The 22,150-nt window shown below is 37.8% G+C and overlaps 1 protein-coding gene across 4 annotated transcripts in view; it reads left to right on the top strand.

The window, feature by feature from the left end:
* Positions 1 to 22,150, top strand: part of SLC10A7 (solute carrier family 10 member 7) — a 223,498-nt gene that overhangs the window by 11,223 nt on the left and 190,125 nt on the right. For 3 of the 4 annotated variants that reach the window (XM_032464468.1, XM_006187224.3, XM_014561338.2), the window contains exons 3-4: positions 2,814 to 2,950; positions 7,715 to 7,790. In XM_032464468.1, the coding sequence (XP_032320359.1) occupies positions 2,814 to 2,950; positions 7,715 to 7,790 (213 nt within the window). Of the gene's footprint in view, positions 1 to 2,813; positions 2,951 to 7,714; positions 7,791 to 22,150 lie in introns of those variants that run through there. The other variant, XM_032464486.1, reaches the window with a different exon arrangement.

Raw genomic sequence — 22,150 nt, 5'->3', positions numbered from 1 at the left:
AAAAATAACTGCTGTTAACATTTGTGTGTATTTTAGTTCTTTTTTTCCTAAACGTATTTTTCATATAAAGAATATTTTAAAAATATTTTTAAAATTATATATATACACATATAAATTTTATTTTTCTATGCGACATTGTATAATAGTAATTTTTCATGTGATCTAACATTTCATTTAATTTTTCTTTATTTGAAAATAAGATAATTTACATTTTATTTACTTTTGTGAAGATAAATAAAAAAAGTATGAAAGTATATATGATGAGAAATCTTTTCACCCATCTGCTAGATATCCAGCTCTCTTCTCTGGAGACAACAAATGTTAACAGTTTCTGTGTATCTTTCTGGAGCTATTTATGCAAAATACCTGTGTGTACTCCCCACCCCCATTGCCCCCACCTGTCAAACTGTGGTATTTTATACTATTTGTCACCTTACCTTATTTTACTCAAAACACATATCTTGGAGATTGTTTCACATCAGCACATGAAGAACTAACTCCCTATTTCTTTTTTTATGTTGAAAAATACTCCATTTTATGAATGTGTCGATAGATTTTCCTAGTCTTCTATTGATGGACATTTAGGTAACTTACAAGGTTTTGCTGTTATAAACATTCTGCAAAGGATAACCTAAAATATGTCATTTCCCACACTTGGGAGTATGTGTGAAGGATTAATTCCTCAAAGCGGAATTGCTCTGTAAGATGGTATGTGCAGTGTGAGCTGTGATAGATATTCCGAATGCCGAGAAAGGTGGCAGGTGCTCGGGAAGGATTTACTGACTGAAGGAATGAGTTGCTGGGTTTTTCTCCCTAGTTTGTGCCAATTGGCACACCTGTTGGTTAGGTAGGGAGAGACCCTGTATTCTGACATCCTCATCCACACAGTTTTAACATGGTTTCTAATAGCTCTTAATACTCTCTTTATTCCTTCAGTTATTTAGTTATTCTCCCACTTTTGGACATGTAAGTTATTTCCAGATGTTACTATATAGATAATGGCTGTGGTATCAATGCTGTATATAAATGCTTATAACCACTTTTTATATCCTTGGGATAAATGCCTAGACATAAAATTTGTGGGTCCAAGAATATGAATTGTATTATAGTCCTTAATACATCTTCCCAAATTACTATTCAGAAAAGTTATACTGTTTTATATTCCTGTGAGAAGTGTATGCAAATGCATTCTGGCTAATCATTTTATGTTAATTTTTTAAAGATAAAAAAATCCACTAATATTGGCTTGATATTTATAGAATGCCTCTGAGTATATTGGAGTGGGATTTGGTTTCAGGACTGCTGAGAATTGTTGGAACTTGCTGTTGCTCAAGTTTTCTCTGGGGTGAAACTTCTGATTCAGTGTCAGGATGGCTCTTCTTTTTTTTTTTTTTTTTTTTTGGCTTTAATCCATGGACCTATTTGTGGATTCTGGTCTGCCCAGTGCTTCCCAGTTGCCCTGCAGTAGACCCAGATTGCCAGATGTTCCGTAGATGCTGTTAGGGACCCATTGTGACCAAACTGGGACCGCTGTGTGTCTTCACACAGAGAGATGAATAGTAGGAGCTGAGGAGACAGGTCGCAGAAAGTGGTGATCAGTGAATAAGTCTGCATTAACCTACTGCTTATTAAACTATAAACTGGTGCTCATGACTGACGTGAACTAGGGGCTTGTGGGGGAAGCAGACACCAAAGGGTTGTGTTAACAACCAGTGAACCTCTGGCATCTTTGACTGTGCTTTACTGACTGCCTGCATGTTTTATGTCAGTTTTCTACCACTTCCTGGATTTCTTTTCTTTCCACTGAATAACCCCATAACTCTAAGAAATTCAAAGGCAGATGCTTGTTAGTTTATTCATATTTACTGGCGTATCCTTTTTTAGTTCTGAGACTCATATGTGCCTGGTTTGTTGTGTTTCACGCTAATCTTTTCCCTCCTGGGGCAGCGATGTGAGCTGGTGGAAGAAGCAGGCAGGCACAGATTTGAAAGCATGCCAGAAAGGGCGCTGACTCTGAGCATCACTGTCAACCTCAATTTCCTCGTCAGTAAAATGGGGATAATAATATCTTCCTAATGGGGTGGTTGTAAGAATTAAATGAGATAACATCCATAAAGTGGCAAGCTAAGAGCGTAGCATAGAGCTGCTATTCAGTAAGTGTTAATAAAGAAAACTAGTGAGTGGATGCTGGGGGAAAAGCCATTTTGAGTTGTAGAATATCACTGGGGAAAACATTTTTAAAAATTATGATTTGTGTGCAGATTTAGTAACATCTTGTTAGACTGAACCCTTCCTAAGTCTGGTGTAATGAATAGAGGTTGATTATCATATTTAATTAAAATACTAGTTCCTGCTAATTTTTAAACAAGAATTTGTCTTAGGGAGTTAAACATACACGTTTGTTTACAGTGTCAACAATTCTGAAATTTATACTAGTGTAAAGGGAGTTAGCTCAGTCCTGGTCCAGAATTTTACAAACCTGAATTGTGGGAGTATATTGTATTTGAATGAAATTAGAATGTTTCAGAAATTTTGTATAAAATGATTTATAATTATCATGAGTAACTTTTTTTCTTGAAGTCTGTTTCTTATGCAAATGCTTATAGATAAGAATTTCAGCTATGAAATAACTCCAAATTAATGGATATTAACTACACTTATTGCAATCATTTTCCAATATACTTATGTATCAAATCATCATATTGTATACCTAGAACTAACAGAATTTTATATGTAATTATATCTCAATTAAAGCAGTCTCTCTCTTGAATAGTTTTCTTACCTTTGTTATTTTGTGTCCTTCATTTTCACAGGAGCTGACCAGTGCTTTGGTGCATTTAAAACTGCATCTTTTTATTCAGATCTTTACACTTGCATTCTTCCCAGCAGCAATATGGCTTTTTCTTCAGCTCTTATCGATCACACCCATCAATGAATGGCTTTTAAAAGGGTATGTTTAAATATTTTGAAGGGTCCACTTTCAATGGGGCATCTTTAGTGACATAGTTTCTGTGGCGACTGTATACAAAAGTGCTTATATGTGATACAAGGAAATAAAGACATTTTTAACTTTATTATTAATCTTTAAAATGATAATGTTTCATCAAGGAAGTTTATTAAAGAATTTTTAACAGTATCTTAAAATATACCCTCTTGCCTAATCTTAAGGTTTTAGGAGTGACAATTTTCTGTTGGGAGAAAAATGGAAGGTACTAGAGAATATAAGATCTGTGTGCATGTGTGTAATGTAGGCTGTCAATTGGGCGCTTTAACTTTTGCATCCTATACCTTTACCAAATGTATGCAGATACTAGCTGACTATAATATGTGCTTTTAAAATGTATAGGAAAGAAAAAATACATAGAGGGGACAAACATTTAGTTTTTCCCTTGTTCTGTTTTATGTTTGATAGGATAATTGAATTAACAGTAGATTTTTATTAGAATCTTTTCTCCAACTAAAAATGTTGCCATGTTTGTTAAAAGGATTGAATGGTTTTAAAAAATTATTTTGAAGTAGTTTAAAACTAACCACATTTTGGCATTATAGGAGAACAGCTAGAAACACTGAACTTAAAGCCTAAAGACTGCATTCTGATCCTGTCCCTAACTTGCTATGTAACTTGGAGGAGTTGTTTAATAGTCTTGAACCTCAGTTTCCCTGTTTATAAAATGAGGATAATCATACTTTTACTGCCTGCTTAATAATGATGTTGGGGATATCAACTGAGACCACTTACTCATTCATTTATTCAAGTCATCTGTTTAATTCCTACTATGTGCCAGGAATTATTATAGATATTGGAGAAACAACAGTGAACAAACTGGCAAATGCCAGTTAGCTTTGCATGCCAAGGAGACTCTAGGTGTGGCTGTCAATAAACAGGTAGATAGATGATCCAGATAGAGATAAGTGACGTGAAATAAAACTGTATGATCTGGCTGAAAGGTTGGGAGGGTAGGCTGGTGTTAATTTAGATTGCAGTATTCTGGGGACAGAATGTTCTAGGCAAAGGAAACAGAGTGTGTAAGGGCTGGGACAAGCCTGCTGTGTTCTAGCACCAGGAAAATGACAGTGATGGCCGCAGCCTGATGATTAGAGGATGAATAATATGAGTTGGAGTTGAAGGTAGGCGGGAGCCAGGTCATGCAGAGCCTTGTAGGCTATGGTAAATCATTCAGATTTTATTCTGAGAGCTGCAGGAAGCTACTGGAGGGATTTAAATGAAAGAGTATGTGGTCTGATTTCTGTTTGCAGATGATTCTTCTAGTTCATGTGTGGAGACTAGATAGGAGAAGGGCCGGAGAGAAAGCTGAGGCACCAGCTTGGAGGCTAGTGTCGTAAGGTAGCAGTGCAATAGAGAGATGGTGTATAGAGGATATGTTTTGTTTTGTTTTGTTTTATTTTTTTTTTTAGGATATATTTTAAATTTAGAGCTCTCAGAACCCATGGGTGGATAGGACGTAGAGAAAGAGAAGAACAGGGAGGAATCAAGGATGATTTCTGGATTTGGAGTATGAGTCACTGGGTAATTGGTGGCACCGTTTCCTTAGCTGGAGAAAAATAGGTTAGGATGAGGTGGGGGAAATCAAGAGTGCTGTTTTGGCCAGATTGAGTTGGAGAGAATGAACATAAAATTTCACCAGAAAGCATGAAATGCCACATAAATATGATGACATCATTGTAGAGCAACAATGTATGACGTGTATTAAGAGCTGGTATTTACTGAGTATCTGCCCCATATGGAGCACTCAGGAAATAGGAAGATATTAACTCATTTTCCTTGTATTCAGGGAACTTCCAATTTAGTTGGATGTGTATAGCAACCAATCAAAATGGGGCAGCGTGTGATTTGTTAGATGTGTGTTGTGATCAGTTAAAAGGTAAGAGATTCAGCAGGGGTTGTGTACTCCTAAAGCAGAAAATTAAAAAATGAGGCATTAGTGCGAGACAAAGATAAAAAACTTCCTAAAAAGGCCAGAGTTGCAGAAGATCGGAACTACTGGGTTGATGAGTTTGGGTTTGAATCTGTAGATAATGGAGGGTTCTTAAATGTGCTAAGCAAGAAGATGATATGCTAAAAAGTGGTCATTAAGGAAGATTATCTGGTAGCATTATATTGAGTATGAGTAGAGCTTGTAATCTCAGTATGCTGAAAAGCACACAGATCTCACCTCAGGATATTAAACTTAAAAGAGCACAAAAGTAGACGACTTCACTTACTTTTTCTCCCTTCCCCTCCTCAGTTTGAGAATACACACTTAGTATGCTAGCTTGTGGGAGCTACAGACTCCTACATTAGGATTCTGTTTAAGTCACCGAAATAAATTCTGAGCACATACTTTTTACCTTGATGTGTTAAAGGGAAGGAGCGAAGGTATAGAGACCATTCAGGAGGTGTTTGGAAATGTCTAGACTTGGGTGAAAAACATCTGAAGAGGGATGATGGCCACAGTCATGGAAAAGCATGGAAAGTTGGTTGTGGTGGTTGATTGGTTTATGAGGAGTAGGTGAAGCCACACTGAACTCCAAAGTTTCAAACTGCACCATTAGGGGAAAAAATGTCCCATTGATAGAAGTAGGTTAATTGAGAGGCAAAATGGATTTTTTAGAAAATATATAAATTCAAAATTAGATGTATTTAATGTGAAGCTGTAGTCATAGGCAGCTACACATTTGGGAATGGCGGTTAGGGCTAGAGATGTTAATTTGTAAGTATTCTGATAGATTCAGATTGGAAAATAAGATTGAGAAGAAGACAGGAGTAGCCAGCAAAAAACTAGAATGGCCTGGTTTAAAAGACAGGAGATAAATTAGAATGACGACATGTTATGGCAAACAAGAAAACAGTGCTTTGAGAAGCAGATGGGTCAGGGGAATGAATATAGGGAAAAGGATGTTGGATTTGGTGATTAGGAGATCACTGGTCACTTATAAGTTTGCTGCTTTTACTAGAAGGGGTGTAGTCAGATTCCAGGGGAGTAAAGGGAGGATGAGCTGTAATGTCATGGAGGTGGGGCACAAGAATGAGCCATGATGAAAAAAGTCGGATTACATCTTGAGGAGGCAACAGTACTAATTTCGAGGTTAGTTACCTACATTTGTTTGTTGAATGTTCTGCCTCCTTGAAGTCAGGAATGACATCTTGTTCTTTTCTTTATACCCTTGTGTAGTATCCTCCCTATAGAAAGCATATGTATTCAGTGTATAGGTTAGTGATTTTTTTTCAATGTGTAGGTTAGAGAGAACGCTCCTTTGTACGTAGAAGGGAAGGGACCAGAAATGAGGGAAAGACTGAAAACGCTAGAAGGGTAGAAAATACCTAAGAGGACCTGTTCCTGGTATTGGTGGTAGGGAAGAGAGAAGGCAGGGAGGCTGGAGGAGGTGGCCTCAGTCAGTCTTTGCCCTTGGATTCCAGAATAAACGTTTAACCCTAAATAGGTGGCTTTGTGAGTTCAGTCGTATTATTGAACTCCTTTCTTTAGTTTTCAGAAAAATGAGAATAATAATAGTATTTATCTTAAAGACTTGTAAAGAATAAATGAGTGAAGTGTCTAGGACAGTGTCTACAACAAATGATAAATACTCAGTGAGTATTAGTGCTGTTGATGGTGAGATGACAAGGAAGGCTCTGAGACTGGGAATTCATAATTGGACAGACTGCTTTACAGATCACTTGGGAAAATCAACCTTAAAAGAAGATCATATTGAAGTGAACTAAGCTGGAAATTCCATTTAAGGTTTTTTTCTTAAGTTGTCAGTCAAGGTTAATTAAAACTTTTGAGAACTAATATAAATTCATTGCATGAATATTAGACAATACATTATTACAAAATTGAATAAAAATCACTTGTGAGCCTACATTCAAAATACTAGCCAGATACTCTGTGTCCTTGAGTCCTGTGTGAAAACTTTCCACTTTAGCTAGGTCAGCCACTCACTGTCCCTAGAATGTATAAATGTCGAGTAAGGTGTTTATACTGTAAATACTTGGATTTACTATTCATAATTTCATTTGCTTATCATGCAATGTATTTTATATTCTAAACTAAGAGTATAGACTCCTTGTCATGATCTGGGGAGCATACATATAATTTAATAAAAATCAAATTTAGAATTTACTACAGGTTCTGAATCCAAGTTGTGTATAATTGTGTCATGCCTATTTTTATAATGATACTACAGCAAGACGAAAATGTCTCCTATGAGATGCAAGTTTGAGAATTGCTGTTTCACTGAAAGGAATCAGCAAATACAAGCTTGTGATTTGTTAAATACTCTTGAACTTTGGAAGAGGTTTTAAAGTTTTAATTTTCCAAAAGCCTTCCTACAAAAAAAAAAAAGGAAGGGAAAGATACTTGATAATAACTAAGATTATATATGCTCCCCAAATGATTTACCATTTTGATTATCTTTCAATGACCACATTCACTGTAACTTGATTGTTTTTTGAATTGTACGAGTGTTTAAGTAATTTGAAAAATGAAAACACCCAGGCCCATGGAATGGAGTGAGAACTTCCCCGCACATTTGCATTATCTGCTAAGCCATGTTGCCTCAACAGAATTGTCTCATCTCAACAAGCGTGTGCGTCAATAAACAGACTCCTGTTTACAGTTACTCAGCTCTGCTCTTTTAGAATGAATGTAGCAAAAACTATTTATAACTGAAAAAAAAAACCCTGCTTATAATTGCTTTTTCTTTTGTTTTTCAGTTTGCAGACAGTAGGTTGCATGCCTCCCCCCGTGTCCTCTGCAGTGATTTTAACCAAGGCGGTTGGTGGAAATGAGGTGAGTCATGGGGCTATAAATGAGTGCTTTGCTTTTATATTTTATTTTATTTTATTTTATTTTATTTTATTTTATTTTATTTTATTTTATTTATTTTAATTTATTTTATTTTATTTTATTTTATTTTATTCATTTTATTTTATTTATGTCTAAGGAGTCATGTCACAAAAACGCGTAACTATAGCAGCTTATGATAGAAGTGGGTGGACTCATGTATTAGGATGATGCTAAAACTGATGATAATGAGTGGAATTTAGGATTTCAAAGAGAAGAGCAAGGGAGGTAAAATGAATAGAGATGATGATTTTTCTATCTCAGTGGGAAATTAGGAGACAGAGGACAAGGAATCCAAAGAAAAGGACTTTTACATCCAAGACACATGAACTGAGAGGACACCCGCTATGGCCATTCCTTTGTTCTTAAAAGAATTTAGGGCAGACTACGTTCATGGAAAAAGAGTCAGTATAAGTTTAATGGCAAGTGATCTTCAAGTGATAAAAAAAGGAGAAATGAGGCCAGATTTCTAAGATAAGTTCAAAGAAATTATCCAACTGCTAGGGGACTGTGGCAAAAGAAAAATGCTTGTGTATTCGAGATAGCGGTTGTCTATTTCAGGAGCTGCTTATAGGTGGTTCTTGGCTGAAAAGCCCTAAAACTTTGGACTCTGCTTTATAGTAGCTTATTCCTCCTTTTCTACTAATATGCCATCATTCAGAAAAGAATACTGTTGGATGAGGAAAGATATAAGGCGTTCTGACTGCAATTCATTCTCAGGATTTTGCTTTCTTCACATCTATTTTCATCATCATTCATTTTATTCATTCCAAAAATTTTTATTCAGCACCTGCTATGTTCTTTTTTAAAAAAGGTTTATTGACATATCATCAACATACAAAAACTGGACAAATTTCAGCAACTTAGCATTTTGACACATGTGTGTACCTGTGAAACCATCACCATGATTGAGACAGTGAGCATATCCATAACCCTCAAAAGGTTCCTTGTATGCCTTTGTCATCCCTCTCTGCTGTCTTAGCGTCCCTCTTCCCCAGGCAACCACTGACCTGTTTTCTGTCACTATCGGTTAGTTTACATTTTCTAAAGTTTTGTATGATAGAATCATGGGGCATGTACTCTGTTTTGTTTTTTTTTTCCTTTTCTGTCTTCTTTTACTCAGCATGATTATTTTGAGATTCACCTGTTGTGTGTATCAATAATTCAGTCCTTTTTATTGCTGAATAGTAGTATCTTGTATGGATTTGCCACAGTTTGATTATCCATTCACTTGTCGGTGGACATTTGGGCAGTTTCCACTTTGGGGCTATGGACATTGTGTACAAATCTCTAAGTGGACATATACTTTCATTTCTCTTGGGAATATGTAGTAGTGGGATGGCTGGATTATCTAATAGGTGTATGTTTTAGGGCCTTTCAACCAAGGGAAGAATCACCAATAAATACAAATCATCTATAAATAGCTTCTGGAGTGGACCATGCCTATCAATATACAAACACTCTTCTCTTTACCACGGGTGTATGTTTAACTTTTTAAGAAATTGCCCAAGTATTTTCCAAAGTGGTTGTACCATTTTACATTTTAAACATCAGCATGTGAGAATTCCAGTGTTTCACATCGCATGGTTGTGTCATTCTTTTAAATTGTAGCCATTCTGATATGTGCGTAGCAGTATCTCATTGTGTTTTTAATTTAATTTGCATTCCCTAGTGACTAGTAATGGTGAGCATGATTATCTTTTCATGTGCTTATTTAGTATCCATGTCTTTCTGGGGAAATGTCTATTAAAATTTTGCTTTTTTAAAAATTGGGTGTTTTGTTTTGTTACTGATGAACCTTGAGAGTTTTGTATGTACTGGATACAAGCCCTTCATCATATATATATATGCTTTGTAAGTATTTCTCCAAGTCTGTGGTTTGTCTTCTCATTTTGTTACCAGTGTCTTTTGAAGAGCAGGATGATAGTAGAGGAAATAAAAGGTGGTTGGATTCTGTACATATTTTGAAGGCAAGGATGTGCTGCTGGATTGGATGTGGGATGTGAGAGAAAGAAAGACTTAAGGGTTTTTGACTGAACAGCTGAAAAGAAGGAGTTTGCTGAGATAGAAAAGAGGACTACATGAGAGCAGGTTTGGGGGTATTTAGTGTCGGTGGGCAAGGCTATACTGTGATAACTAAGAACTCCAAAATCTCAGTGTTTTGTTTAGCATTAAGGTTTATTGCCTGCTAATGGTACCTGTCCCGTGTGGTTCAGTGGGAGGGTCTTTGCCATCGCTAAGGAAGCCTGGTCGGTGGAGTCTCCATGTCTTGAAGGTACACCATCTAGATGGAACACAAGGCATTTTCAGTTGCCACAGCAGGGAAAGAGAGAGATTGGGGAATCACAAGTGTGCTTTTTGTTGTCCAGCCCAGAAGTGATACCTGGCACTTCTGCTCACATTAAATTGGCCACAGCAGGTTGTGTGGCCTCACCATGTGTTGTCATTCATGTGCCCTGAGGGAGAGGAGACCTGGACATTGACAAACACTTGTAATGTCAGCCATATTGATAAGATCAAGAGTTTCTGTTTTTTTTTTTTTTTTTTTTTGACATGTTAAGATGCCTACTACACATCCAAATGAAAATGTAAGCAAGCAGTTAGAGATACAGGGTTGAGAGTTCAGGGAGTGGCCTGAGACATAATTTAGAGAGTCATCAGTGAATAAATGGTGTTTAAAGCCAAGATTGGGTGAGATTCCTTAGGGAAAGAGCAGAGATAGAAAAGAGAAAAAGAGAAGAGTTTCAAGGACTGAGCCCTGGGATCCTCCACCATTAAGAGGTCAAGACACAGGAGTAACCAGGAAAGGCAATAGAGAGAACATAATTAATGAGACTGAGGGAAAAACAAGAGAGCATAGTATTCTGGAACCCAGGTGAAGAAGGTGTTTCAGGGAAGAGGGTGTGGTGAGCTGTGTCAGATTCTGCAGATATGAGTTGTGTAAGATGACTTCTGAGAATTGACATTGCATTAAGCTATATGAAGGTTACTGGTAACCCTGACGAGAGTGGTTTTGGTGGAACATAAGAGCAAAAGCTTGTTTGGAGTGAGTTCAAGGAAAACAGGGAGAGAGGAATTAGAGACAAGAAATATAGACCACTGTTTTGAAGTCCTTTGTGATAAAAGGGAGTAGAGAAATGGGGCTATCGTTAGAGAGAAATATGGGGTCAAGGTTTTTTTTTAATGCAGAAATGACAGCATGTTTCCATTATGATGGGAATCATGCAGTAGAGAGGGAGCTGTGGATTTAAGAGAGAGTGCTGGAGTCATTTGTTTGATCAAGTGGAACGGAATGATAACGGGTTGTGTGAGCTTCAGTAGGAGCTGGGACTATTTATTCATAATAACGGGAGGGAAGGCCGAGTGTGTGGAAATAGGTCCATGTAGATGGGTCGAAGGGACACACATGGGAACTTTCTTCTGAAGATTTTATTTTTCTCAGTAGCTGAAAGCGATGAGGGGTTAGGTGCTTCATGTTTGAGATGAGAGGAGAGAATGTGGAATTGGCATCCAGCTGAGGAGAGTGAGTCACCTGGAGAGTGTGGTAGCGTTGATACAGGAAAAGGGGGCACGAGAGAATGGCCACGTCCCAGGTCTTGGTTGAGTCCCTGGGACACGCCCCCCCAAGTGAGGGTCTTTGGCTTCGCGCAGGAAAGAATTCAAGAGCGAGCCATGGTAGAGTAAAAGCAGGTTTATTCAGAGAGATGGACACTCCACAGACTCAGCATAGGCCATCTCAGAAGGCCAGAGAGGTCGTGAGGCGTGGCGCGGGTGTTTAGTTTAAAGTAAAATAGATACACGCTCCATAGACACGATGTAGTCTGTCTCAGAAGGGGAAGTGGCCACGAGGTGTGGGGGTTGTTAGTTTTTATGGGCTTGGTTGTTTCATATGCTAGCCAGTGGGAGGATTATTCCAGCTACTTTGGGGAAGGGGCTGGGATTCCCATGAATCGGGCCACCACCCACTTTTTGACCTTTGATGATTAGCCTCAGAACTGTCATGGCACCTGAGGGAATGCTATTTACCCTGCTAATATATTACAGTGAACGTATAATGAAGCTCAAGGTCTACTGCAAGTCAAGTGTCCCACCATCTTGGGGTTCAAAGTCTACTGGGAGTTGAATTTTCTGCCATCTTGGTGCTAATTGCTGTGTCATTCCTTTAGTGGCTGTGCCCTGCCCCCTTCCTTCCTGTCTCAGCATTGTCAGGCAGTACCAAGGACCCAGCTACGATCCAGCCATGCATCAAAGTGAAGCCAGGCGTCACGGGTGTGTGTTTTCTCTCTTTTTTCTCTGCTGAATTTAGCTTCTCGGTGTAGGAATGGAATTGTCAGATAGTTGGATTTAACCAGTGTTTCATTATGTCAAGTAATTATTTCAGTGGCCGCATTATTAGTGAGATAGAGAAGTTATCAGAGTTTTGGATTAGTGCCTGCTACGATTATCTTTCTATTGCCTTGAAAGAATTTGAGGAAAGAGTCTCTTTTGGTATATATGAGAGTAGTGTTGATTTGTTTAAAGGTGTCATTTCTTTCTTTCTTTCTGATGTGAGTCCCTTAAAACCCTTCTTGTTCTCAAATGACTTTTGGCAGAAGTTCAAAGGTCACTCATTTTCTTGACAGTAACATGTAGCATTTGAAAGTGTATCTACATGTTCATTCCCCAGTAGATATTTAAATGATTTTCATTAATGTTGCATGTTAACAATGTTGAATTTGTGAACATCTTTTTTGTTTTCTAACATCATTGGTCTAGTTCTTCAAGGGCTTATATTGTGCAACTTCATAACTGTCAAGCATTTTTGTAGTCCTGAGGAGTAAGATTCAGTTTTTTCATAAATATTGAAAATGGAGCTTCAGAAATGAAGCTTGCAAAGTCCAGTTTGGTCATATCTTCTAATGGGAAGTGAATAGGCTATTTTGTATTTATGTCAGATTATGGACAAAAATGCTCTGCAAGTAAAGATATTAGATTTTAAGTTTCGTGTTTTTCTAAAATAATAATTTAACTGAATATAGGTTTTTGTTGAAGTTAATGTAAAAGGGAAGACTGATCTTTTGGATAATATATTAGAAAAATCTAATCTAAGGATAGAAAGTGAATTTTTTGGTGCATGTAAATGAAAAAGTCCAAGAGCTGAGTCCAGTGACAGGTGCCATTGGGTGAAGGTTTTGATCCTGCTTCTCTGTGATTCTCTGTGCTGCCTTGACACATGGCTGTTTACCCACATGGGTTTCAACGTGGCGGGGAGTGGGCGTGGAGGATTGCTGGGGCTCATTGTCACGTTGCGCTGTCCTTCCCAACTGGCTGTTCTTTGTGGTATTTGGGACATGTCAAAAACACCTTTTTCCTTCCAGATTTTGTGCTATTAAACTTCTTTACATTGAGTTTATGCTCTCATATACGTATATATATATATATATATGTATGTATCTTTAGTATCTATCTACATGTTTAGCATATGCTCTCATGTGTTAAAGAAAATGTGTAATTGTGTAGCAAATTTGTATTTAATGATTTTGGGGACATATGCAGGTATAATAGTGTCATTTGAAATGATTCTCTTAATTTTATTTTGTAGAGTTGTTATATAGCTTAGGAAGAAATTTTCTTCTCTGTTACTTACATCCTTCTCATCTTAAATGCTTTTCCCATAAAACTACTGGTTACCCAAAGGTTTTTATCATGGATTGAAACTTACTGCATCCCTTTAACTCACCTCTTGCACTTTGGAGAGAATTGCCTTATTACTTTGTGTTAAATTGAAAAACAATTTCTGTTTTTGTAACTTAGGTTGTTTTTGTTACAGTGAGCCAACTAGAATTTGTAATAATTTTTAGCAGCAGAGGGAACTCTGCGTATGTGCATAACAATGCGTATATGCTGGAATGCTGGCCTATCCTTTAGGTATTAAAATGAGACTGTTTAAGGGGAGAGCTGACTGACAGTCTTATTTTGTGGCTTTAAAATTTTAAACTACTTTCATTTAAATATTGGAAACATGGTTAGGTTCTTTTTTGTGATTGTTATTTATTCATTCCAGTGTTTTAAATGCAATTTTTCAAAACTGCTGGATTGTAGAGTGTGCTCTTGCCATGGTCTGATGGATGGTAATGGTGGTAGTGTGTGTGTGCGTGTGTGTGTGTGTGTGTGTGTGCTTGCGCACGTGCACAGTTATAGTTCCTTATTTGAATAACAGAAAACGTAATGACTTGGTGAACCCTAATTTCATTGTCAGAGGTAAGAAAGAAGATACATCAAAATGTTTTCTTTTGTATTCAAACATGGGAGACTTAGGATAAACACATAGTCTTTGTTTAAAATTATATACATTTGTTAGGTTTAAATTTCTGTTCCAAATGTAAAGTTCTGTGGTTAAAAAAAATACAGTTTTTTTCCTAAAGCCTTACATTGGTTTTAAATCTCATGGGATTTGTTGAGAAGAATCACTGGATTTAAATTTAAGTGACTTCTGCCTGATAGTAACTACTACAGGGATTCCTTTTTATAAAAGAAGTTTGTTTTTTAAAAAATGGTAAATGATTTCTCTAAATTTGGAGAGAAATTTACGTGGTTTTCATATTATTGTCATAGAGGTATTTCATTTGTCACTTATGCTGTTGTTTCATGAAAAAGCAAGAAAGGTAGAGTTTGGGAAGAGATGCATTATCTACGTTTACCTCAGTATTTCTTTTTTTCAAGCTGAGATAGGGAAGGATTCAGCTAAAAGCCATTCCTCAAAATGCAAAGTAAATATGAGGTCTTAATACCCAAGTAAAGTTGCAAGGTTATATAACTTTGTAAAATTTTAAACCAAGTAGAAGAGAGAGAAATAGAATTAAAGTCTTCTACCCTCAAATATCTGAAGGAAAAATGAAAATGAAAAGAAAAACGTTAAGAATTATAATAGGCGAAAGTCAAAGCAAGTAAGGAAGGGGTTTCTAGGCATATCTGAGAGTAGGATTTTATGCTAAACACTATGTTCTCTGTGTTTAAGGGGAAGCCTGATAATTTGAACCATGAAAATAAGACGCCTTCAGCACTAACTGATTATAGGCATGTTATTTATGTTGGTTTGTTTACTTTGCTTTTGTTTTTGTTTCTTAAAGTGCATTCCGTAGATCACCCCACATCTGCATTACCTAGGGTGATGGGGGAAAAACCCTTATCTCCACCTTAGACCTATCGAATTAGAATTAATGGATGGTCCTCAGGGTTCTCCTTCTTTTTAAAGTTACGAAATATCTTATCTACAAAATGTGTATAAAACACAGTCATGTAAACATGACTGTGTCCACCAACCAACTTTAGAAATAGAATGTGATAGTCAACAGCAGTTAAGTACCCACTTTATGTAGACACTGTCTTCTGCCATTGGGAAAAAAAGGAGAGTAAGATCTGGGGCCAGCCTTCAAGAAGCCGACATGGAGTGTGATGCTACACTATTTGAAACCTCTTTTCATGTTATAAACTTCACAGAGATAGGCAAAACAGAGTAGAATGGCTTTATGTTGGCCCGAATCAGTAAAATCATTGTTTTTCTTTTTTAATGTAGAAAACCCCAAAATGTTCCCCAAGTGAGTTCAGCCCCATTCAGCTGGGTGGGACAGTCAGAAATTCTGTGTGGGGGTCTGTACTGTGTTTGTTTAGACCGTCCTCTTGTCTAGTTTAGAGATAGACAGTGTGCTTCTTTTCCTGTAAACATTTAGCTGCAATTTTTACTATACTTTAGTTAACAGTTTGAAGAATTTTAAAACCCTCTGATAGTCAAGCAGAATTCCAAAAACATCTTAAAGAAAAGTTTTGATTTCAGGGATAGTAGAAAGGTGACAGGTTAAAAGTGTGTGTGTGTGTGTGTGTGTGTGTGTGTGTGTGTGCTTAATTTCATCAATGAGGTTATTGCCCACATCTCTTCAAAGAAGATTTAATAACGTCTCCTGAGCGAAGAAAATTATTACCTGTGGCGAACTCTTTAAGTCATCACCGAAGGTCACGGCAATCTGGGTATTTAAAAAAAGGTTTTCTGTCTGCTTGGCCAGCAAATGAAGCGCTCATTACGGACTTTAAAATTATAGCCATGAGAAGATTTTTGCTAGAGGTGAAAGATCAAGATCATCACAGTCCAAATGCAGACAGAAAGCTCAGCTTCTGGCTGATCAGCAAGGCATGAAACATTTCAGGGTGATTTTGCATTACCGGTGGGGAGCTGATCTTGCTAATCCAATGCATGAAGATAAGATTCACTGAAACATTTATAAAGGCCTTTAGAGGAGATCTGATAAGCAGAGCGAGGACTTGAAGGGCCAAGGAAATCTGACCTGTCACTCACTGTCTCAGCGGCAGCAGTCACTTGGCTTTTCTGGGCCTCGCCTTTCTCTTCTGTTCAATGGGGCTGGTGACTGCGTGTGCCTGAGGTGGGAGTTTAATGGCCTCCAGGAGCAATCTTGTACTGCCTGAAAAAGGCTGTCAGCCTTGAGCCCTCCTGCAAGCTGGCCTGTGTGCGCTTCCTACCCTCCGGCCTCCTGTGCTCTCTGGGAAAGCGTCATCGTCTTTCCTCTTTTGACAGATGAGAGCGCAGAAGTAACAGCAGCAATAAATTCCATGTCTCTGCTCGTCTTCCATTTCTGCCTTTTAATTTTCTGGGCGAGGTTAGCATTCTTAGGAGCCCTAGAAAGAGTGGGCTGTGTTTGTATGGAGCTGCTATAAAACTTGCTTGAAGTGTACCTAGGTTTCCCAAGATTTTTGTGTATAGCCTAGAATTCTCTCATTTAACCCCTCAGTGCCTCTCAAGTTGTCTTCCATTTGTACCACTCTAACCAAATGGGGCCTCTCAACGGTTGGCAGTGACTGCTGTTCACCAGATCCAGGGGCCAGTTCTCAGTTCTCGTCCTCCAGGACCTAACAGCAGCCTGTGACACCATGCCTGCCTGCCCCCAACTTCCTCTTGTTTCCCTGACTCTCTTCTCTCTTAATTCTCCTCTATCTCTCATCACTGGTTTTCTTCTAATCTGGCTCCTTCCTCATCTGAATGGGCGTGTCTTCCAGGGACCTGATCTCGAAACACCTTGTCAGGAATCGTCAGATTCCTGTTTCTGAGACCTTCTTTCTATAGCTGAAGTCATTTGATCCCCACCTTTGGGTACACCTCTGCTTCAGACATAAGGGCCAGTCCTGATCTTGGGGGAGAAGCATCTCAACAACATTAGCTTAACATGCTGAGGTGAGCATCACCACCTGTGCTGCTGGGCCACCTGACCTTTTAGCAAAGGATACACTTGCCAGGGAATCAAGAAGGATATTCGATTCCTACCTCTACCATTATTCATCTAGTGGTCTCAGTGGTCACCAGGCAAGCCCTGGACCTCTCTGAGCCTTGGTTTTCTCATCTGAGGAGCAATAGTACTTGTATCCTTATTTCATAGGATTGCTTCCAAAGAGCTCACGAAATCGTACACAGAAGTGCTTATAAATTGTCAGGGAACCGATCAAGCAAGCTCCAGCATTATCCTCATAGTAGAGGTTTGTCACTGATGATATCATCTAGTTTTCTGAGTCATTATCATTGCCTTCTCAAAATTTGATTTAAGTTCACTCATTTACTCACTTCATTCACTACTCATTCAAAAAAATGTGTTGAGTCCTTGCTACAGCTTCCTGTATATAGTACCTTCACAGAATTTTCAGTTGAGTAAGTGATGTAAAACATAAACAAGCAAATTGAAATATAAGATGGTTGGTGTTTAAATAAATTTACAAGATGGCAGGTGTTTAAATAAATTTACCAAACTAGGTAATTCCAATTTATAAGCTTGTATTACAGGCCCTCTACATTTTTACATAAATATTTCTTACCATAACATGGAACATTCATGCCAGATATCCAAGATTACCCCTTTTGGGAACTAAAGGCACAGGAAGCCAAATTGTTTATAGAAAGATTGCTTTGGGAATTTAGAACTAGATAAAGAGGATTGTACAGATCTGTGGGATGTTTCCTCTAAACTATGAAGCTTGGAAAACCATCCTGGTTCCATCCCAGCTAACAAGCAAACAAACACACACACCGCAGAAACAATCAGGTACCCTGTGTTCTTTAACCAGCTCTTCATAAACATTGGATATTTGTTATCTGATTTTTTTTTCAATATCAGATTGCTTGCGTATATAATGACTAACAAAATATTTTTCAGTGATTTGATTTATTTTGATTAGTTACATTTTAATGATCAAACTTCCTTTTTAAGGGGGTACCCTGAACCCATTAGTGATTTTGAGGAAACATCAGTCTAAACAATAACCCACTCCAAACTTTTTCTTAGCTATTCTTATTTGATTAATGTTCATATTTGTTGTTTCTTACAGAGAATTTGACTATTTTTACCTTTATTTCCAAATTCTAGGCAAGTACCTTTTTTAGGTTCTTTGGCTTTATCTGTGCACTGGCTACATGCCAGTTACATATATATTTGTATATATTTATGAAGTTGTTACTACTGAAAGTAGGAGACATTCTCTATGATTTGTTAGACCATGGAGTTAGGGAAATATCAATAAATTAAATCTGTTTCTTCTCTTGGCCCCATCCCTAACTAGCCCTCTGATTTTGGGTATTGTCTTTTTCAATTTTTTAATCAATTTTTTGTAGGGAGGATCATTTTAGATGAAAATATTTTGGGAAAGAAACATATAGGGACCTATATAAATAAAAGGAGGTAATCTGTCATTTTAAGCTGTTTGCTTCTTGGTGAAGTATCACCTACTTTATTGCATTAATTGTAGCTTTCTCAATTTATCCTCCCTATGAGATTATCTGCTTCATGGAAGAGGATGACATTATCCATGTAGCTTTCATGTGAAGGTGTTCAGCATCTATCAATCTGAAGGAATCAAGCGTAATCTTTACTGCATTGCCACAGACTTTGGAAACGCCTCTTTTAAACTGTACTTGCTTTATGAAGACATCAGACTGTGTCTTGTGAGTATCTAATGAGAACATCTTGCTTAGTGCAGTAATATTTTTCAAGCAGATTATTCATGACCAGGAACACTTGGACCCAAACTAATGGTCTGAATAAATTGAGTAGGACTGAGCAGCATTCTAATCAAGGGCCAAGATCTTAGACTCGCAGGGCCCTCTCAGTGAGTGATTTCCATTTTTTTTTTTTTAATACACAATCCACAGATAGAAACTGAAAAGTTTCCAGAGAATAGTTGCTGTATGTGTAAGTCACAAAGGTTAACTTTCCTCTCTTGACCTCTCCCTTTCTCTCTCCTCCTCTGCCTTTCTTCTTTCCTTCCCTTTCTTTAATCTGTAAGCTAAAGGCCAATCAGTATTCACTAAATTGATTTTGTGAACTAGAGTTTGAACAACACTACCCTAAGCTGCAGTGGAAACCTGCCATCCATGTTTCCTCTTAAGGCAGCTCCTCTGATCCTTTGGACAAACTTCCCATCCTTTGGTCTTTTCTCAAGGGGATTCCTGGCCTCCTGTTACTTGCAGACAATTCCTTTGGTGTTAGACCTCAGACCACGTCGAGAACTATGTGCTCCTGGTAAAGTCTTCTGCTGCTTGTGGTCAGCTCAGTTGGCCAGTCTGCTCCTAAATAGAGATTTCCTCATCTCTCAGTATCTCCCAGTTAAAGTCCTGCCCATCAGTCAAGGCCTGGCTTAAATATGGTTCCCCTCACAAGAAGCCTTGTGTACTCACCAAATATCAAATATTTGTGCATGCATTTGACTCATCAGTTTCTGAATTTTCTTTGTAGGAACTGCTTTTTTTGGTATCTCTTTAATGCAGTTCAAAAGTAGTCCTAATAAAAAAGGCAGAGGATCAGGGAAGCTAGAGAATGACTCTAGTTTGCTCTTAGTCATATTGTGGTCCCAATAGAGTTGTTCAGAACAAGGATGAGGTCACTTACATTGTAATCATTTCCGTTAAGTATCTGTTCTCAATCTCACCTTCAAGGATCTTTTCATATATTCTGTTCCAGAATAAAGTGGGATAGAATTGAACAATGTTCTATATAGATTAGACATATTTTCTCATGGATGCAAGTATATTCTAGGTCCCGTTAAGAACGCTCATTATGGGAAGTTTTTAGAGTTTATGCTCCATGGTATTTCTCACTGAAATGGTCCTTTAGATCCAGACTCTAAGACAGTGTTGTTACTAATTAGTTACATTAAGTTCACACTGTTTGAGAATGGTTTACTTTCTCAAAGAGACAGATCATGATAATTTAATTCTGAAAAACAGTCTAAGACATCAACTATATGTGGTAAGGCATGTGTATATATTTATACATATTAACCTTTTTTTAAGTGCATAATTTGTTAGGCTATGGAAAATGCTTTTCAACTTCTGTGGCCCTCCTTAACAAGGACAGCTGCAACTGATATGCCTTAATTCTTTTTTTTTTTTAAATTGAAGCATAATTGGTTTACAAGGTGTTAATTTCTGGTGTACAGTATAGTGATTCAATTATACATATATCGATTCCTTTTCATAGTCTTTTTCATTATAGGCTATTACAAGATATTAACTGTAGTTCCCTGTGCTATACAATAGGACCTTGTTGTTTACCTACTTTATATCTAGTAGTTAGTATCTGCAAATCTGGAACTCCCAATTTCTCCCTCCACCCTCCCCTTCACCCCTCTTAATTCTTGTTTGAGTTTACGTTAAGTCCTTGTCCAAATAAGCCATTGCAAACCCTGCATTTGTGCCGTGGAGTTGTTGGCATGCCTTTATTCTTTTTATCCCTCCAACATTTGATGCTTCTTCCCCAGTTGTTTTAATTACCAACTATTCTGCTGTGTGTTTGCACATTTGCTGTTCAAGGTGGGCTACAGAGTCACATTTTCGTATGAAAAACGGGAACTGGCATTAAAGTTAAAACAGGATCTGCCATGCTCGAGTGGTTCATAAAGAGAGACATGAATTCTGCTCGTTTGATTTCGTTATCTTTTGGTAGCCAACCAAAAATAGAATTTTTGTTGGAGAAATTATGTAGCTCGCCTTAAAACATTTTTAGTTTCAAGTTGTGTGTGAAATTCTTCTGAGTGTAAAAAAACAGAGCCCACTGTAGGGAACGGTTTGCCCATGGTTGATGAAGTTTTACAACTTCAGGCCCAATTCTTTGTACATTGATTGTCAATAGAGAAAGAGGAAAGAAGTTAATTGAGTTAGAAGCTTGTTTGCTTAATTAAAGGAGCCTTTAACTGGTTGGAAGAAGCCGAATGTCGGGTTTTAGACTGCCTCTTAGGGATGTGAAGGACAGCTAGTGTTTTTCTACATGTTCCTAACTACTGACCTGGAAGGAAAAAAGGGCACAGCAGGACAATGGATTGACCCAGGACCGCAACAACGCACAATTCCGGGAAGCACTCTTAACTTTCGTGGGCAATTCCTCCGCCCTAAGTGGATTTGGCTGGCTGCTGACCCGCACAGCAAGAGATGCCTGTAATCACAACATGGTCTTGCCATCAAAATCACAATAGTCAGTGCTTTTATAGCTCATCATATGTGTCCATCCTTGTTCTCAGTGCTTTATATGTATGTACTAACTCAATCCTTTTAACCACCTTTTGAGATAGGTACCATTATTATCTTCATTTCATAGATGAGAAAACTGATACAAAAAGATGAAGAAACTTGTCCAGAGTTCTGTAGTGCAAAAGAGGAAGAGCTGGGATGTAAACCCAGGCAACTCTGCCTTCAGTGTTGTGTTCCTCCCCTTTCCTCTAATACCAGTCTCTCGGTTATCACTGGACGTAGGCCCAGTGGTACTAAAAACTGTCCACCTGCAGACGGCTTAGTTAGTGCTCGAACTATCTAGGTAAGAAGAATAAAGGTTGACCTACGAGTCAACCAAAAACCCAATAGTGAGCTAAAAAATAGTTAGGCAAAAAAGCCAAGAAGTTGTGTAGGTATTGATTTTTCCACTTGGCTGCAAGCCTCCCTCGGGGAAGCTTTTCCATGTCTCTTCCAGGGCTTCGTAGTACTTACCCCCTCACGGCACGTGTAGCACAGGGAATGGTATATGCGTGTGTCTTACTGTCATCATCAGAGGACATGCAGTGTGTATTTCTTATTCACAGTTGTGTCCTCTGTCTGGTACAGCACTTGGCATGTATTGGGGGCACAGTCAGTATATATGAATAGATTACTATTTTTGCAGGAAATTTGTTTAAATCTAGCCCTATTGGTGTCTTGATTTAAACATGTCTTATAAACACAGTAACTCATATCTAGGCTTACTTTGTCCTATGCTAAATAAATTTTTATAGAAAAATCATAAATTTGT

The sequence above is a fragment of the Camelus ferus genome, chromosome 2 (assembly GCF_009834535.1).
Source record: "Camelus ferus isolate YT-003-E chromosome 2, BCGSAC_Cfer_1.0, whole genome shotgun sequence".
Taxonomy (NCBI): Eukaryota; Metazoa; Chordata; class Mammalia; order Artiodactyla; family Camelidae; genus Camelus; species Camelus ferus.
The sequence above is the reverse complement of the archived record's forward strand: the minus strand, read 5'-3'. Positions and strand labels throughout refer to the sequence as shown.